Source organism: Hippopotamus amphibius, chromosome 1, assembly GCF_030028045.1.
Source record: "Hippopotamus amphibius kiboko isolate mHipAmp2 chromosome 1, mHipAmp2.hap2, whole genome shotgun sequence".
NCBI lineage: Eukaryota > Metazoa > Chordata > Mammalia > Artiodactyla > Hippopotamidae > Hippopotamus > Hippopotamus amphibius.
The window spans coordinates 168,750,572-168,768,760 of record NC_080186.1 but is presented as its reverse complement, the minus strand read 5'-3'; the positions used below and the strand labels follow the sequence as shown (position 1 = coordinate 168,768,760).

General features: G+C 36.5%; 1 protein-coding gene across 1 annotated transcript in view; it reads right to left on the bottom strand.

Moving 5' to 3' along the window:
- Positions 1-18,189, bottom strand: part of MEIKIN (meiotic kinetochore factor) — a 121,837-nt gene that overhangs the window by 89,741 nt on the left and 13,907 nt on the right. The window contains exons 6-7 of the mRNA XM_057701133.1: positions 12,558-12,677; positions 2,160-2,199 (exon numbers count right to left, since the gene is read on the bottom strand). Coding sequence (XP_057557116.1) covers positions 2,160-2,199; positions 12,558-12,677 — 160 coding nt within the window. The remainder of the gene's footprint in view (positions 1-2,159; positions 2,200-12,557; positions 12,678-18,189) is intronic.

The window sequence follows — 18,189 nt, the reverse complement described above, 5'->3', positions numbered from 1 at the left end:
TAGTATATTCACAGAGTTGTGCAACCACCATCACAATTAATTTTAGAACATTTTCATCACCCCAAAAAGAAACCCTGCACCCACCAGCAGTCAATCTTCATTTCTTCCCAAACCTCCCAGTCTTATGCAATCATTAATCTGCTTCCTGTCTCTATAGATTTGTCTATTCTTGATACCTCATATGAATGAAACCATAAAATATGTGATCTTGTATGACTGGCTTCTTTCACTTAGCAGAATATTTGCAGGGTTCATCCATGTTGTAGTGCATATTAGAATTTCATTTCTTTTGTTGTTGAATAATATTCCACTATGGATATACCATATTTTATTTATCTATTCATTAGTAGATAGATATTTGGATTGTTTATACTTTTTGGATGTTATGAATAAACTTGCTGTGAACATTCATGTACAAGATTTTGTGTACACATAGTTTTCATTTCTCTTTGGTATGCAAAACTAGGACTGAATTGCTGGGTCATAAGTAACATTTTGAGGAACTGCCAAACTATTTTCCAAAGCACCTTCACTATTTAAAATTCCCACCAGCCATGTATGAGAGTTCCAACTTCTCCACATCCAAGACAATACTTGTTGTTATCTGTCTTTCTGATTATAGCCATCCCAGTGGGTGTGAAGTAGCTCCTCAAATTGAAGTTGATTTGCATTTCCCAAATTGATAATGATATTCGGCATCTTTTCATGTGCTTATTGGCCATATACTTATCTTCTATGGAGAAATGTATGTTCAGATGCTTTGTCCATTTTTAAATCAGGTTATTTGTCCTTTTATTGTTGAGTTATAAGAGTTGTTTATATATTCTGCATACAAGTCCCTCATCAGATATATGATTTGCCAATATTTTCTCCCATTGTGTATACTGTCTTTTCACTTTCTTGATGGTGTCTCCTGACTTTGTTTTTAAACTTGTATGAATCTTGTATACATTCTTTCAACCTCTGAAGATTAGGTGTTTAAAAAAATCACTGTATTTTACAGTGCTACTGAAAATCTTTCATAGGCTTTTATCATATTCAGGACAAAATAAAAATACCAGCTCTTAAGGCCATTCATGATCAAGAATGCGACCACCTCCTTGAACATATCTCTCACATACCTTACCCTTCAGTCTACATGTCTTGAACCAAACTCATCTTCCCCCAGTAATACGTTTCTCCTCAGTCTTCCCCATCTTAATAAATGGCAACTCCATCCTTCCAGTTGCTCAAGCCCAAACCATGGAGTTAGCCTTGACTACTTTAATACTTCACCATTCAGTTCTTCAGTGGATCCTGTTAGTTCTGCTTTCAAAATATATCCAAAATCTGACCTCTCACTATCTCTCCTCTTGCCACTCTGGTCCATACTCCAATATTTCTTGCCCAGATTAGGACAGTATTCTCCTAACTATAATTTTCCTAATTCCTTGCCTCATCATAGTCTATTCTCAACACAGCACCTAAGGTGGTTCTTTTCAAAAATAAGTCATATCACATCATCCTTCAAAGGCTTTCCAATTCATTTATATTTGCCTAAAATGCCTTATATGATCTGACCTCTTGCTTATTCTCTCACTTTATCTCCTACCTCACTCCCTCCTCCTTCACCGGAAGCCCAGGCCTTCTTGCCTTAGGGCATGGCTCCAGCTATTCCCTCTACCTGGAATGCTCTTTCCTCCAATAAGTTACACAGCTTGCTCTGTATCCTTTAGGTCTCTGCTCAAATGTTACCTTTTCAGTGCTGAGTCTCTGACCACACTACTTAAAAGAGCAAATCTCCATCCCAATACTCCCTAGTCCCCTATTTTGCTTTATTTTTCTCCATAGCATTCATTATCATATAGCACAGTATAAATTTACTTGCTTATTTATTTATTGTCCATCTCTTCCAACTAGAATGTGGACTCAACGAAGACAGATATTTTGTTTTTAAGCAATTTTTTTCACTATAGCAATTAGCTAGATAGATAGACAGACAAAGGGAGAGACAGCAAATATACCTTCAGCAATCAGAACAATTCTGGCAAACAGTGAGTTCTCAACAAATATTGAATAAACAAACACCTGAATTTGTGGGCTAACAATCATACCTGCTATATAACTATTAGAACACAAAGTTTTAAAAGCATAATAACGTTAAAAATGTTAGTTCTTACACTTTTCTATGGCATTTCTCATAGTCTTCTGAAGAAGTACCTAAGAAAGGAAAAAAAACAACCTATTAGAAATACAATTCAGGGGAGGTGAATCAAGATGGCAGAATAGGAGAGCATGGAGTTCACCTCCCACAGCAAATACATCAAAAATACTCTACACGTGGAACAATTCTCATGGAAAACTGGAAACTGGCAGGAAAACTCCTATACAACCAAAGCTATGAGAAAGATCTCCATATAACCAGGTGAGATGGAAAAAAAAAAGCATCAGATCAGGACCTGTGCCTCTGGGAGGGATCTGTAAGGAAGGAAAGGTCCGCATGCATGGACCTTTGCCCTGGGGAGTGAGCAAGTCAAGCCCAACCTGTGCACAGGAGACAAGTCTCTTGCCTGCTGGTAAATCCGCTGAGACAGATAGAAGGGCTGGAAAAGCTTAGACTCTACTCATGAGGAGTACATACATGCTGGCTTGCCAACTATCAGGGCAAAAAGAACCTCATGGCACTTCCCAACCCAAAGGGGTAAGTACCCCAACCACACCCACTCCAAACTATGGTCTGTCACAGATTTTGGGCAAAGACGTGGTCTAAGCCACCCAGAGACAGACCAGGGTGCCTGGAGTGTGAGCTGGGTAGAGTTGTGGTGGGCACTGTCAGCATGTGCATAGGGTGGCATCAGAGTGTGCAGTGGTTAAGCGCTGAACCTTGAGCACACAGCCCCTGGGAAAGGGCTCCATCTAGCCACGCAGAGACAGCCCAGAGGATCTGAAGTGTAATCCGGGTGGAGCTATGGAGGCCACTGTCAGTGCACTCAGGAATAGGTGGTGGTTTGTCTCCCAGTGAGAGTGCCCCAGGTCTACCTACTCTACACCGCACTTTAGTGGTAGATCTGAAACAGACAGGTCCTGGGAGATGTCTGCCACAGAGGCAGCCCAGATCTCTGGAGTTAGCACAGCAACCTCAATTCCTGTATCCACGATGCCCTGTCCCCCAGCCTATGTCATACCACAGTCTTGCACTATATCTGGGACAAACACAACAGAGAAAGGGATGTGACCTTGAGCTACTTCTGAGAAGAACCACAGATGCCTACACAGGCAGCACTTAGGTCCTCTGTGACCAAATGGGCCTCTCTTGCTTTGAGCATGGGACACACTCAAGGACAACAGAGCCTGATCAAATGCGAACTTCAGAGCTTCTAATCCAACAACTGGGGAGCAGACACTGCCTCTGACAAGGTGGTGACAGCCACTGAGCAAAGAGGAAGCCATGCTTCACATTCTGCATAGGCTCTAGATACTTCAGCATGAAGTACTGATACTTCCCCCTATGAAGGGAATAACGGTCAGCACAACCTGAGGAAAAACATGGCTGGTGCCTATACTAAAACCAGCCTTTGCATCAAAAACACTGGAAACACACAGGCTGCACCAGGATGCTGCCACATAAAAACACTCCTTCAAGACCATAGTAGATAACTGTTTCTCTTAAATTAATAGAGACAGAGAAAGTTAAGTAAAATGAAAAGCCAGAGGAACTACTCCCAATTAAAAGAACAAAGAAATCCTCTGGTATGCATCTTAAGAATATACCCAAAGCATAAAGCACAATAAACACAAATGCAAACAAGTCCCTCCCCCACAAAAAAAGAAAAGAAATCCTCTGTAAGAAAAAACAATGAAACAGAGCTCACCAGTCTACTAGACTCTGAATTCAAAAATGTGGTAATAAAAAGGCTAGCGTAATTAAGAAAGATTATTGATAGAAATGCAGATCACAGTAACAAGGAACTAGAAATTATAAAAATAAACCAAAAATAGACAATTCAATTACCAAGATAAAAACCAATCTAGAAGCAATGAATAGCAAACTAAATAACACAGAAGAGAAAATAAGTGATCTGGAAGACAGAATAATAGAAATCACCCAATCAGAACAGCAGATAGAAAGACAAATGAAAAAAAATGAAAGCAACATATGAGATCTATGGAATAATACAAAATGTGCCAGCCTACATATAACAGGGGTTCTACAAGGAGAAAGAGAGAGAGATGGAAAATGTATTTGAAGAAATGATGGCTGAAAACTTCCCAAACCTAAAGAGGGAAATATATCCAGGCACAGGAAGCACAGAGAGTGCCAAACAAGATGAACCCAAATAGAGCCACACCAAGATATATCATAATTAAAATGGCAAAAGTTAAAGATTAAGAGAGGACTCTAAAGGCAACAAGAAAAAAACAAAGAGTCAGTTACAAGGGAATCCCCATAAAGCTATCAGCTGATTTATCTGTAGAAACTTTTCAGGCCATAATGAAGTGGCATGATACATTCAAAGTCCTGAAAGGGAAAAACCTTCAACCTAGGGTACTCTACTGGCAAGATTATCATTTAGAACAGACGGAAAGATAAAGAATTTCTCAGACAAGCAATAACTAAAAGAATTCAACAATACTACACCTATGCTAAAAGAATTATTGAATGGTCTTTTCTAAATAGAAAAGAAGCAAGAATCTATAGGAATGGAAAAAATCACAATAGGAAAGGCAAATACATAAAAGGATTGATGATCACTTAAGCCAGTACATAGAGTACAAAAAATAATCAAACAATTTTGTAAAAATGATAACTACTTTTAACAGCAAAACAATAGTCATGAAGATGTAAAATAGGACATCAAAATCACAAAATGTGGGGGAAGGTAGTATAAAATGTAGATCTTCTAGAATGTGTTTGAACTTGTATGACTACCAGTTTAAAGCAAGTAGATATAATTATGGGTCAACACACTTGTAATCCAGGGTAACCACAAATCAAAAACATGCAAAAGATACTCAAAAACCAAAAAGAAAGGAGCTCAAACACACTGCAAAAGAAAACCATCGGGGCTTCCTAGGTGGCACAGTGGTTAAGAATCTGCCTGCCAACGCAGGGGACACGGGTTCGATCCCTGCTCCAGGAAGATCCCACATGCCGCGGAGCAACTAAGCCCACGTGCCACAACAATTGAGCCCATGTGCTGCAACTACTGAAGCCCATGCGCCTAGAGCCTGTGCTCCACAACAAGAGAAGCCATGGCAATAAGGAGCCTGTGCACCACAACGAAGAGTAGCCCCCACTCACCGCAACTAAAAAAAGCCTGTGCACAGCAAAAAAAGACCCAACACGGCCAATAAAATAGATAAATAATAAATAAATAAATAAATTTATAAACAAAAAAAAAAGAAAACCATCAAACCACAAAAGGGTAAACAAAAAGAAGAAATGAACAAAGAACTACAAAGACAACTGGAAAACAAAAATTAAAATGTCAATAAGTACATACCTATCAATACTTACTTTAAATAAAATGAGCTGAATGCTCCTAAAAAAAGCTATAGAGTGGTAGATTGGATAAAAAAAACAAGAACCTACAATATGCTGCCTAAAAAAGTCTCACTTCAGGGCAAAAGATAAAGACACACACAGACTGAAAGTGAGGGGATGGGAAAAGATATTTCATGCAAACACAAACAACAAGAAAGTGGGGGCAGCAATACTCAGACAAAATAGACTTTAAAACAAAAGTCATAAAGAAAGACAAAGAAGGGCATTATATAATGATATTGATAAAGGGATCAATACAAAGATGAAGATATTACACTTATTTACATATATGTACCCAATATAGGGGCACTTAAATATATAAAACAAATACTAACTGTCGTAAAAGGAGAAATGGATAATAACACAGTAATAGCAGGAGACTCTAATGCCCCACTGACATCAATGTAGAGATCACCCAGACAGAAGATCAATAAGGCAACAGAGGTCCTAAATGATACAACAGACCAATTGGACTTAATTGAGGTCTACAGGACACAACATCCAAAAAAAACCCCAAATATACATTTTTCTCAAGTGTGCATGGAATGCTCTCCAGAATAGGTCATATAATAGGTCACAAAACAAGCCCCAACAAATTTAAGAGGACAGAAATTATTTCAAGCATCTTTTCTGACCACAATGGTATGAAACTAGAAATCAACCACAAAAAGAAAAACAGGAAAAGAACAAAAGCACATGGAGACTAAATAAACAACATGCTACTAAAAAAAAAAAAAAAAGGGTCAATGTTGAAATCAAAGAAGAAATCAGAAAATACCTTGAGACAAACAAAAATGAAAACACAACCATAGAAAAATCTATGGGATTCAGCAAAAGCAGTTCTAAGAGAGACATTCACAGCAATATAGGCCCTCCTCAAGAAACAAGAAAAATCTCAAACAAGCTAACCTACTACCTAAAAGAGTTAGAAAAAGAAAAACAAACAAAACCCAAAGTCAGGAGAAGAAAGGAAATTATAAGGATCAGAGAGGAAATAAATAAAATAGAGATAAAAATGTAATACAAAAGATCAATAAAACCAAAAGCTGATTTTTTGAAAAGATAAACAAAATTGACAAACCTCTAGCCAGTCTCACAAAGAAGAAAAAAGACTAAACAAAATAAGAAATGAAAGAGGAGAAATACAAGTGATACCACAGAAATACAAAAAAAAAAAAAAAAAGAGCATACTATGAACAGATACAAGCCAACATATTGGAAAACCTAGAAAAAATGGACAAGTTTCTAGAAACATACAACCTGTCAAAACTGAGTTAAGGAGAAACAGATAGTTTGAACAGACTGATCACTAGAAGTGAAATAGAATCTGTAATTTAAAAAACTCCTTGTAAACAAAAATTCAGGACTGGATGCCTTCCCCGAGAAATTCTACCAAACATACAAAGAAGCACTAGTACCTATCTCTCTTAAATTATTTCAGAAAATTGAACAGGAGGGAGTACTCCCAAATTCATTCTATGAGAAATGAAGGGAAAAAATGAATGAATAAAAAAAGAAAATTATAGGCCAATATCGTTGATGAATATAGATGCAGAAATCCTCAATAAAATATGAGCAAACTGAATCCAACTATACAAAAAAAGGATCATGCACTATGATTAAGTTGGATTCAATCCAGGATTGCAAGGATGGTTCAACATATGCAAATCAATCAATGTGATATACCAAGTTAACAAAAGGAAAGACAAAAACCACATGATCATCTCAAAAGACACAGAAAAAGCATTTGATAAAATTCAACATCTACTCATGATAAAAACTCTCACCAAAGTGGGTATAGAGGGAACATATCTCAACATAATAAAAGCCATTTATGACAAGCCCACAGCCAACAAAATACTCAATGGTGAAAAGATGGACACCTTCCTACTAAATTTAGGAATAAGACAAGGATGCCCACTCCTAGTCCTTCTATTCAACATAGCATTGGAAGTCTTAGTCACATCAATCAGACAAAGAAGGAAAGAAATAGAGAAAGAGAGAAAGAGAGGAAGGAAGGAAGGAAGGAAGGAAGGAAGGAAGGAAGGAAGGAAGAAAAAGAAAAGATATCCAAAAGGGATATGGAAAAGGGAACCCTCGTATACTGTTGGTGGGAATGTGAGTTGGTGCAGCCACCATGGAAAACAGTATTCCTCAGAAAACTAAAAATAGAATTTTCATATGATCTAGCAATCCCATTCCTGGGCATATACCTGGACAAAACTATAATTAAAAAAGATACATGCACCCCTATGTTCATAGCAGCACTATTCACAATAGCCAAGACATGGAAACAACCTAAATGTCCACTGACAGATAAATGGATAAAGGAGATGTGGTACATATATACAATGGAATATTAGCCATAAAAAAGGACAAAATGATGCCATCTGTAGCAACATGGATGGACCTAGATATTATCATACTAAGTGAAGTAAATCAGAAAGAGAAAGACAAATACCATATGGTATCACTTATACGTGGAATCTAAAATATTACTCAAATGAGCCTGTCTACAAAACAGAAACAGACTCACAGACAGAGAGATCAGACTTGTGGTTGCCAAAGGGGAGTGGGGGAGGGAGAGGGATGGACTGGGAATTTAGGGTTGGTAGATGCAAACTCTTACATTTATAATGGATAAACAACAAAGTCCTACTGTATAGCACAAGGAACTATGTCCAGTCTCCTGGCATAAACCATAATGGAAAAAAATATTTTAAAAAGAATGTATATATGTGTATAACTGAGTCACTTGGCTGTACAGCAGAGATTGGCACAACACTGTAAATCAACTATACTTCAGTAAAAAAGAAAAATTCTTCAAAAATGTATCCAAATGGGAGGGAAGAGGTAAAACTGTCATTATATGCAGATGACATAATACTCTATATAGAGAACCCTAAAGTCTCCACAAAAAACTATCAGAACTAATAAATGAATTCATCAAGGTAGCAGGATACAAGATTAATATACACAAATAGGTTGCATTTCTTTACACTAATAATGAAATATTTGAAAGAGAAAGTTAAAAAAAAATCCTGTTTAAAATCATGTCAAAAAATAAAATACCTAAGAATAAACTTAGGTGAAAGACCTAAATGCTGAAAACTATAAAACACTGATTAAGGAAACTGAAGATGATTCAAAGAAATGGAAAGATATTCCATGCTTTTGGTTTGGGAGAATTAATATTGTTAAAATAGTCCTACTACCCAAAGAAATCTACAGATTTAATAAAATCCCTATCAAAATATCCAAGACATATTTCACACAACAAGAATAAGTAATCCAAAAATTGATATGGAACCACAAAAGACCCAGATTGCCAAAGCAATCCTGAGAAAAAAAGAACAAAGCAGGAGGCATAATACAAGACTTCAGACAATACTACAAAGTTAAAGTAATCAAAACAGCATGGTAGAGAACGGACTTGAGGAAGGAGGGGGGAGCAAAGGGGAAGTTGGGAGGAAGTGAGAGAGCAGCACTGACATATATACACTACCAAATGTAAAACAGCTAGCTACTGGGAAGCTGCTGCATAACTCAGGGAGATCAACTCAATGATGGGTGATGACCTAGAGGGCTGGGATGGGGAGGGTGGGAAGGAATCTTGGGAGGGAGGGGATATGGGGATATATGTATAAATGCAGCCGATTCACTATGTTGTACAGCAAAAACCAGCACAACAGTGCAAAGCAATTATATTCCAATAAAGAGCTTTAAAAAAAAAGCAGCATGGTATTGGCACAAAAACAGACATAGATCAATGGAAGAGAATACAGAGCCCAGAAATAAACCCATGCACCTATGCTCAATTAATCCACAATAAAAGAAGCAAGAATATACAATGGAGAAAAGACAGTCTCTTCAGCAAGTGGTGCTGGGAAAGCTGTATAACTACGTGTAAATCAATGAAATTAGAACACTCCCTCACACCATATACAAAAATAAATTCAAAATGGTTTAGCACCTATATATAAAACATGACACCATGAAACTCCTAGGAGAGAACACAGGCAAACATTCTTGGACATAAACTGTAGTAATATCTTCTAAGAGCAGTCTCCCAAGGCAAAAGAAATCAAAGCAAAAATAAACAAATTGGACCTAATTAAACTTAAAAGCTTTTGCACAGCAAAGGAAACCATCAACAAAACGAAAAGACAACCTACAGAATGAAAGAAAATATTAGCAAATGATGCCAATTAACAAGGGGTTAACATCTAATATAGACAAACAGATCATACAACTCAATACTGAAAAGCAAACAACTCGATCAAAAAATGGGTAGAAGACCTAAATAGACACTTCTCCAAAGAAGACATACAGATGGCCAACAGGCAAATGAAAAGATGCACAGCACCACTAATTATCAGAGAAATGCAAATCAAAACCACCATGAGGTATTACCTCATACCTGTCAGAATGGCTATCATGAAAAAATACACACACACACACACACAAAAATGCTGCAGAAGGTGTGGAGAAAAGGAACCCTCCTACACTGTTGGTGGGAATGTAAATTAGTGCATTCACTATGGAAAACAGTAAGGAGGTTCCTCAAAAAACTTAAAATTGAGCTACCATATGATCCTGCAATCCCACTCCTGGGTATATATCCAGAAAAGATGAAAACTCTAATTCAAAAAGATACAGGCACCCCAATGTTCACAGCAGCACTATTTACAATAGCCAAGACATGGAAACAGCCCAAATGCCTATCAACAGATGACTGGCTTAAGAAGATGTGATATGTATTATAGATATATAATATGTATGTATAATGGAATGTATATGGAATATTACTCAGCCATAAAAAAGAACAGAATATTGCCAAGTGCAGCAACATGGATGGACCTAGAGAATATTATATTTAGTGAAGTAAGACAAAGACAAATACCATATGATATCACTTATATGTGGTATCTAAAATATAATACAAATGAATTTATATACAAAACAGAAACAGACTCACAGACATAGAAAACAAGCTTATGGTTACAAAAGGGGGAAGGGAAGAGGTGTGGGACAAATTAAGAGTATGGGATTAAAAGATACAAACTACTATATATAAAATAGATAAGTACTGATAACAAGGATCTACTGTATAGCACAAGGAATTATATTCAATATCTTGCAATATTATATAATGGAAAACAGTATGAAAAATACACACACACACACACACACACACACACACACATATATATATAACTGAATCACCTTGCTGTATACCTGAAACTAATACAATATTGTAAATCAACTTTAAATCAATTAATTTTAAAAAGAAAACACATAGGGCTTTTTTTTTTTTAAATCTCATAGGGCTTTGTTCTGTAAAAGAAATACAAGAAAGGTTAAGCATACACTAAAGAGACTGCTTACCTATAAGGGGTGGGTGGAAATGGGATAGAAAGAAGAGGGGGAAAGGGTCATGGTAGCAGTAGAAGAAAGAGAAAGCAATACTTTTCTGAGAATATGTTTTTGCATAGCTATGACTCTTAGAACCACAGCAATGTTTCACATACCTTCCCACAGCCCCCTCTCCCTGAATAAATAAACAAAACCAATTAGGAAGGGAGAATCAAAAACTGAATCCAACATTACCAAAGGAATCTAACTATATAACAAGTGAATAACAATTTTATTGAAAGAGGAAAGGAAAAGAACTAACCTAACTGATTTTGGAAAAGAGTATGTTGATTGGATACTGTAACACTAAAGACAAACAGAACTGTACATAATGCTGTAGTAATCTACTTAGCAAATGTATTGGGTTGGCCAAAAAGTTCATTCAGGTTTTCCATAAATGGACAACCCCGAACGAACTTTTTGGCCAAGCTAGTATTTCTCACAGGGATCTCAGTTAACAATTCTGAAACTTCTTTATGTGTATAGTAGAATAAAGGAAGGAAGGAAGAAAGAAAGGAGGAGAGGGAGGGAGGGATGGAAGGAGGGAGGAAGAGAGGGAGAGGAAGAGAGGGAGAAGAAGGAAGGAAGGGAGGGAGGAAGGAAGGAAGGAGTGGATTTTATCACATAAAATAAAATAAATATCCACAAGTCCATACTGATATAAATAACTGAAAAAATAAATGGCAGAAAATAGACATTTATTTTAAAACAATTGCAATTAATAAATGTAACAGGAAAGAGTGAAGTAGAAAATCTCCATAAGATGAACATCACAGTAAGAACTGTTGCAGTCAAGTTCCTCTGATGAATGGTAATATCAATGAATGAAAGTTTGAGGAGAAACAGGACTCATGGAGTCTCAAACTATCTTTTCCTAGGTATTCAGTAACTACAGAGGGAAACTAGCAACTACACAGTGGAGAAAACCAGCAGATACCACCTTAAGTGAAGTTTAACATCACCAATAATAAGATTTATGTACTGATATTAAGAATTCCTTACTACATCATTTCTGTGGTATTCTTATCAAAAACTGCATAATCTCTTTCCAATCATGAGACAAACTCAAATTGAGGGAGATTCTACAAATTAACTGATCAGTAATCTTCAAAAGTATCAAGCTTATGAAAGACAAAGAAAGACTGAGAATCTGTCACAGACTTCAGTCGACTAAGGGAGAAATAACAATCTAATGCAATGTAGGATCCTAGATAGGATTCTGAAACAGAAGAAAAGACGTTAGCGGAAAAACTGGTGAAACGTTAATAAGGTCTATAGTTTAGTTAACAGATTAACACCATTGTTAATTTCCTGATTATGACCATTGTATTATGGTTATATAAGATAACATTTCAGAAAACTGGACAGGAGGTATATGGGAACCCTTTGTATTACTTTTGCAACTTTTCTGCAAGTCTAAAATTCAAAATTAATGTTTTTAAAAAGTAAATCCATATGTGCTTAAGCTACTTACTATTAGTCAGATATTATGTGTAGCCAAAGGTAACCCTAATCAATGAATTTGGCTTAGAAATCATTCAAAAGAAAAAAATACTTTGCTTTCCCAATATAGACAAGGGTTTCCTCTGTGACACGAGGAAAAGAATGTGAAACTTACCTAAAATTGCAGAGAGGTTTGAAAACTGTGGTGCCTTCTCTATTGCTACTGCTTTACTGGTGTCCAAAAGAGTGGAATTCTTACATAGCATGTTTTCCTCCAACATGGGATACTCCCAATCTAAAATAGCAGGGAGAAATGGCACAAAAATTTTGAACAACAGCCCACAAGTAGCAGGTTACCTTTTTCTCCCCAACTTAGGTCCCCAGCCCATGCCAAGCTATGGTAATTGAAGAAAGTTTGGGTGAGACAGAGAAAAAAAGACAAGCCTTGATGTCATCAGGATATAATCTCTTATTTCCTTTTACCTACTTTTCCCATTGTCCTCATATTACTATACTGCATATTTAGTTAGGCCAATATTCAATGTAGACATTATGATTATAAATTGCCGTAAAAATGCTAGTTTTTACTCTTGTAGTACACCATGACCACCTCTGGTTTTTCCTGGAGTCAATAAAAGTCTTGTTTCTTTAGTTTTCTCTGTATTTTTCATCTATTTAAACCTAAACTCTACCAAATTAATTGTATAAATCCATCGTTTATTCCATTCTCTGATGTTCTGAAATTTCATAATGCTTTGTCTTGTTTTTCATCTATTGTGCTAGGCACAGTATGGCCCTTTTAACCCAGAAATCATATTCTTTAGCTATAGAAATGTTCTTGAATTATATATTTGATAGTTTTCTTCCTTCTGTTTATTTAATTATCTCTCTTCTAGAACTCCTATTATTTAATATTAGATTTCATATACTGCTTCTCTAACTTCCCTTTTTTTCTCCATTTTTCTTTGTTTTTTCCTCTTGTTTTTCCTCCTCTTTCCCCGCCACCCCCCCACCCCCTCCCCCCGGGGAAATCTCCTCAACTTATCTTCTAATCCTTCCACTGGATTTTCCATTCTGTTATTGCATTTAATTTGTTCTCTGAATATTCTTTTTTTTTTTTTACAGCATTCTAATCCTATTCAATGGATGCAATATATATATTTTTTATCTCAATGAAGACTTTTTTTTTTCAGTATCTTCTTTGTATTTCTACTTCTGCTTGGTTTCTTCTCTTAAATTTTATTGTGATAGGAATGCTTAACATAAGACCTATCCTCAAATTTGTAAGAGTACAATAGAGTATTGTTAACTATAGACATAGTGTTGTGCAGCAGATCTCCAGAACCTATTCACCTTGCATAACTGAAACTATACCTGTTGAATAGCAACTCCCCACATCCTTTTCTGCCTGGGCCCTGGCAACTAACATTCTACTCTCTACTTATGGGAATTTGACTACTTTAGCTACTCTCTACTTATGGGAATTTGACTACTTTGGCTATCTCATACAAATGGAACCACATAGTATTTTTCTTCCTGTGACTGGCTTATTTCATGTACCATATATCCTCAAATCTATAGTGTTGCATATGGCAGGATACCCTTCTTTTTTAAGGCTGAATAATATTCCATTGTACGCATATAGCATATTTTCTTTATCTATTCATCCATCAATGGTCACTTAGGTTGTTTCCACATTGGGCCATTGTGGAAAAGGCTGCAATGAACATGGGAGTACAAATATCTCTTTTAGATCCTGACTGTAATTATTTTGAATAAATACCCAGAAGTGGGCTTGCTGGATCATATATGGTAGTTCTATTTTTAATTTTTCAAGTAACTGCCATACTGTTTTCCATTGCAGCTCCAGTATTTTACATTCCCATCAACAATGTACAAGGGGGTCTAATTTCTCCATATCCTTGCCAACACTTATCTTTTATTTTTAAATAATAACCATCCTAATAGTTGTGAGGTGATATCTCACTGTGGTCTTTATTTGCCCTTCCCTGATGGTTAGTGATCTTTTCATATACCTGTTGGCCATATGAATGTCTTCTTTGGGGGAAATGTCTATTCAAGTTCTTTGTCATTTTTTAATCAGGTTACTTGGATTTTTTTTCCTTTTGAATTGTGGGAGTTTCCAATATATTTTGGATATTAATCCCTTATCAGATATGTGGTTTGCAAATATTTTCTCCCTTTATATAGGTTGCCTTTTCACTCTTGTTTCTTTTGCTATGCAGAAGTTTTTATTTTTATCTAGGCCCACTTGTCTAATTTTGCTTTGTTGCCTGTGGTTTTGGTGTCACATCCAAGAAATAACTGCCAAGACCAATTGTCATGAAGATTTTCCCCTATGTCTTCCTCTAGGAGTTTTGCAGTTTCTGGTGTGATGTTTAAGTCCTTACTACATTTTGAGTTAACTTTTCTGTATCATACAAGGTAAGGGTCCAATTTCATTCTTTTGTATGTGGATATCCAGTTTTGCCAACATTATTTGTTGAAGAGACTATTTCTCCCACATTGTGTATTCTTGGCACTCTTGTCAAAGATCAAGTGACCATATGTTTATGGATTTAGTTCTGTGCCCTCTATTCTGTCCTACTGGTCTGTATGTCTGTCTTTATGCCAGAATCATAATGTTATATTTACTGTAGCACTGTAATATACTTTGAAATCAGTTAACTGTTGATTTTCTCTCCAGATGTTCTATCCATTATTAAAAGTGAGGGTACTGAAGTCGCCTACTATTATTGTATTGAAGCCTATTCCTACATTCAGTTCCTGTCAGTGTTTGCCTTATGTTAGGTGCTCTGCTGTTGGGTGGATATTTATTTATAACTGTTATGTGTTCTTGATGAATTGGCCCTTTTATAATTACAAAACGTCCTTCCTTGTCTCTTATAATAGTTTGTGACTTTAAGTCTACTTTTATCTGATATAAGTATAGCCCCTCCTGCTCTCTTTTGGTCACCATTTACATGGAGTATCTTTCCCCACCTATTTACTTTGTCTATGTGCGTCCTTAAATCTAAAGTGAGTCTTTTTAGACAACATATGGTTGGATTTTTTTCCAATCTATTCAGCCACTCTTTGTCTCTTGACTGGGCTTAATCCATTTATATTTACAGTAATTATTGACAGAGAAGGACTTACTATTACAATTTTGTTAACTGTTTTCTGCTTTGTAGTTTTTTGCCCCTCTTTCCTCTCTCGCCGTGTTCCTTTGTCTTTCATTGATTCTTTTATATTGATATGCTTTGACTCCTTTCTATTTTTCTTTTGTGTATCTTCTGCAGGTATTTTGTGTGTATGTGGTTACCATGGGGCTTATATAATACATAGTTTAAACAGTCTATTTTAAGCTGATAACAATTTAACAAAAACTCTACACTTTTACTTCACCCCTCAAACACACTTTGCAATACTGATGTTACAATTTACATCCTTTTATATGGAACATCCATTAACATATTTTCATAGTTATATTTAATACTTTTGTCATTTAACTTTTATACTAGAATTAATAGTGATATATGTCACTGTTATAGTATTAGTGTATTTGTCCAGTATACTTACCAAAGAGTTTTATACTTTCATCTGCTTTTATGTTGCTGTTTAGAGTCCTTTGTTTCAAGTTGAAGAACTCCCTTTAGCATTTCTTGTAAGGCAGGTCTAGTGATGATTAACTCCTTCAGCTTTTGTTTGTCTGGAGAAGTTCTTATATTCTCTTCATTTCTTAAGGACAGCTTTGCTGGTTATAGTATTATTGGTTGATAGTTTTTTCTTTCAGTACTTTGTCTATACAATTCCACTCCCTTCTAGCCTGCAAGATTTCTTTCTTTCTTTCTTCTTTTACAAATTCTAATTTTTAATGTTCTTCAAGAGACATAAGTAAAGATTGGAATTCCTCTTTAATTATTATTGGCAGCTGTAATGTGCCTTTAAAATTGAATTCATGCAGACAGTAGCCAGGTGGCATGCTAGTTTATATTTTTAGCCTGCCAAGATTTCTGCTGAGAAATCCGTTGATAGTCTGATGGGGTCCCTTTGTACATATCAAGTTGCTTTTTTTAATTGCTGCTTTCAAAATTCTCTCTTTGTCTTTGACTTTTGACAATCTGATTATGTGCCCCCATGTGAATTTCTTTGGTTCATCTTATTTTAGGTTTGTTGGGGTTCCTAGGTCTGGATGTACATTTCCTTCCCCAGATTTAGGAAGTTTTCAGCCACCATTTCTGTAAAAAAGCCTTCTGGCCCTTTCTCTTTCCCCCACTTCCTTCCCACCTTCCTTTTCCCTATGGGACTCCCACAATGCATATATTGATCTGCTTTTTTGTGTTCCATAAGTCTCAAACTTTCTTCATTCTTTTATGTTCTTTTTCCTTTTGCTCCTCTGACTGGATAATTTCAAATGACTTATCTTTGAGTTTGCTGATTCTTTCTTCTGCTTGATCTAGTCCAATCTCTTTTACTGGTTTTTTTTAGTTCATTTATTTTTTTTCTCAGAAATACAATTCTTTTTAGTTCTTTTTTTCTCTCTCTCTCTCTTAAAATTCTCACTTTTTCTGTGCATTGTTCTCCTGAGCTCTTTATGAACATACGTTGAACATCTTTATGACAATTATTTTGAATTCTCTGTCAGGTAGAATTTAATTAGGGTCAGTTTCTGGAGCTTTATCTTATTCCCATTTTTTTGGACCATGTTCCCATTTCTTCTTTTTCTTTAATGATTTGTGTTGGTATCTGTACATTAGAAAAAACAGCCACCTCTCCCAGTCTTCACAGATAGGCCTTGTATAGGAGAAGACCTTCACCGATCTTCCCAACCAGAGATTCTGGGATCCTCTCAAACCTTTTTGCCAGTTCAAGCCATAGTCTTTGTTCTTAGTGGCCACAAGGCACCTAGAGTACACCAAGTCCCATCACTGCCCCAAGACAGATGAGACAAAAGCTATTCTCTTGGGCAGCCCCTGAAAATACTGGAATGTTGAACACAGTCCAACTCTTTCCCTCCCCAGAGAGAAGTTGGGATCTAGTGAATGTTTTCATGCTAGGACAAACTATCTTTGTTTCAACAATCATGGAATTCTAGAGTATGTCAGGTCCCATCAGCACTCTGAGGCACACAAGCCAATTCTTTGGCCACTCCCAGAAAATCGAGAGCTTCTGACACATGGTTCAGTCCTTTCCCTCCCTCCCTAGGGAGAAGCTGGGAGCTGAAGGTTTCCTGCCAATTGTATGGTGCTGTGCTGGGGGTGTGAATTACGGTGAAAGGGTGTCTTGAATTTTCCTATTGGCTTTGATGTGACTGGTCTCAAGCCTGCCTGGGGTGCAGGAGCCCCTCAACTAGTTTTGAGATTTCTCTTATAGGGAATTAGTCCATGTATTGCTGTTGAATTGGTGTCTCCATGGGGGAAGGTAGTTCTAGGGTTTCCTATTCCAAAACCTTACTGACTCACTACCATATCTTGCTTCATTTTGATCTCTATGTTTTATGTTAGAGGGTTTCCTCAGAAGTCTGGTAGTCCTTGGCTATCTGCTCATATTTAAGAGGAGGCCCAAATGGCTAGGTGGGATCTCTTTTTTAAAAAAATTAATTTATTTATTTATTGGCTGCATTGGGTCTTCGTTGCTGCATGTGAGCTTTCCCTAGTTGTGGAGAGCAGGGGCTATTCTTCGTTGCAGTGCACGGGCTTCTCATTGCAGTGGCCTCTCTTGTTGCAGAGCACAGGCTCTAGACTCATGTGCTTCAGTAGTTGTGGTACATGGGCTCAACAGTTGTGGTTTATGGGCTCTAGAGA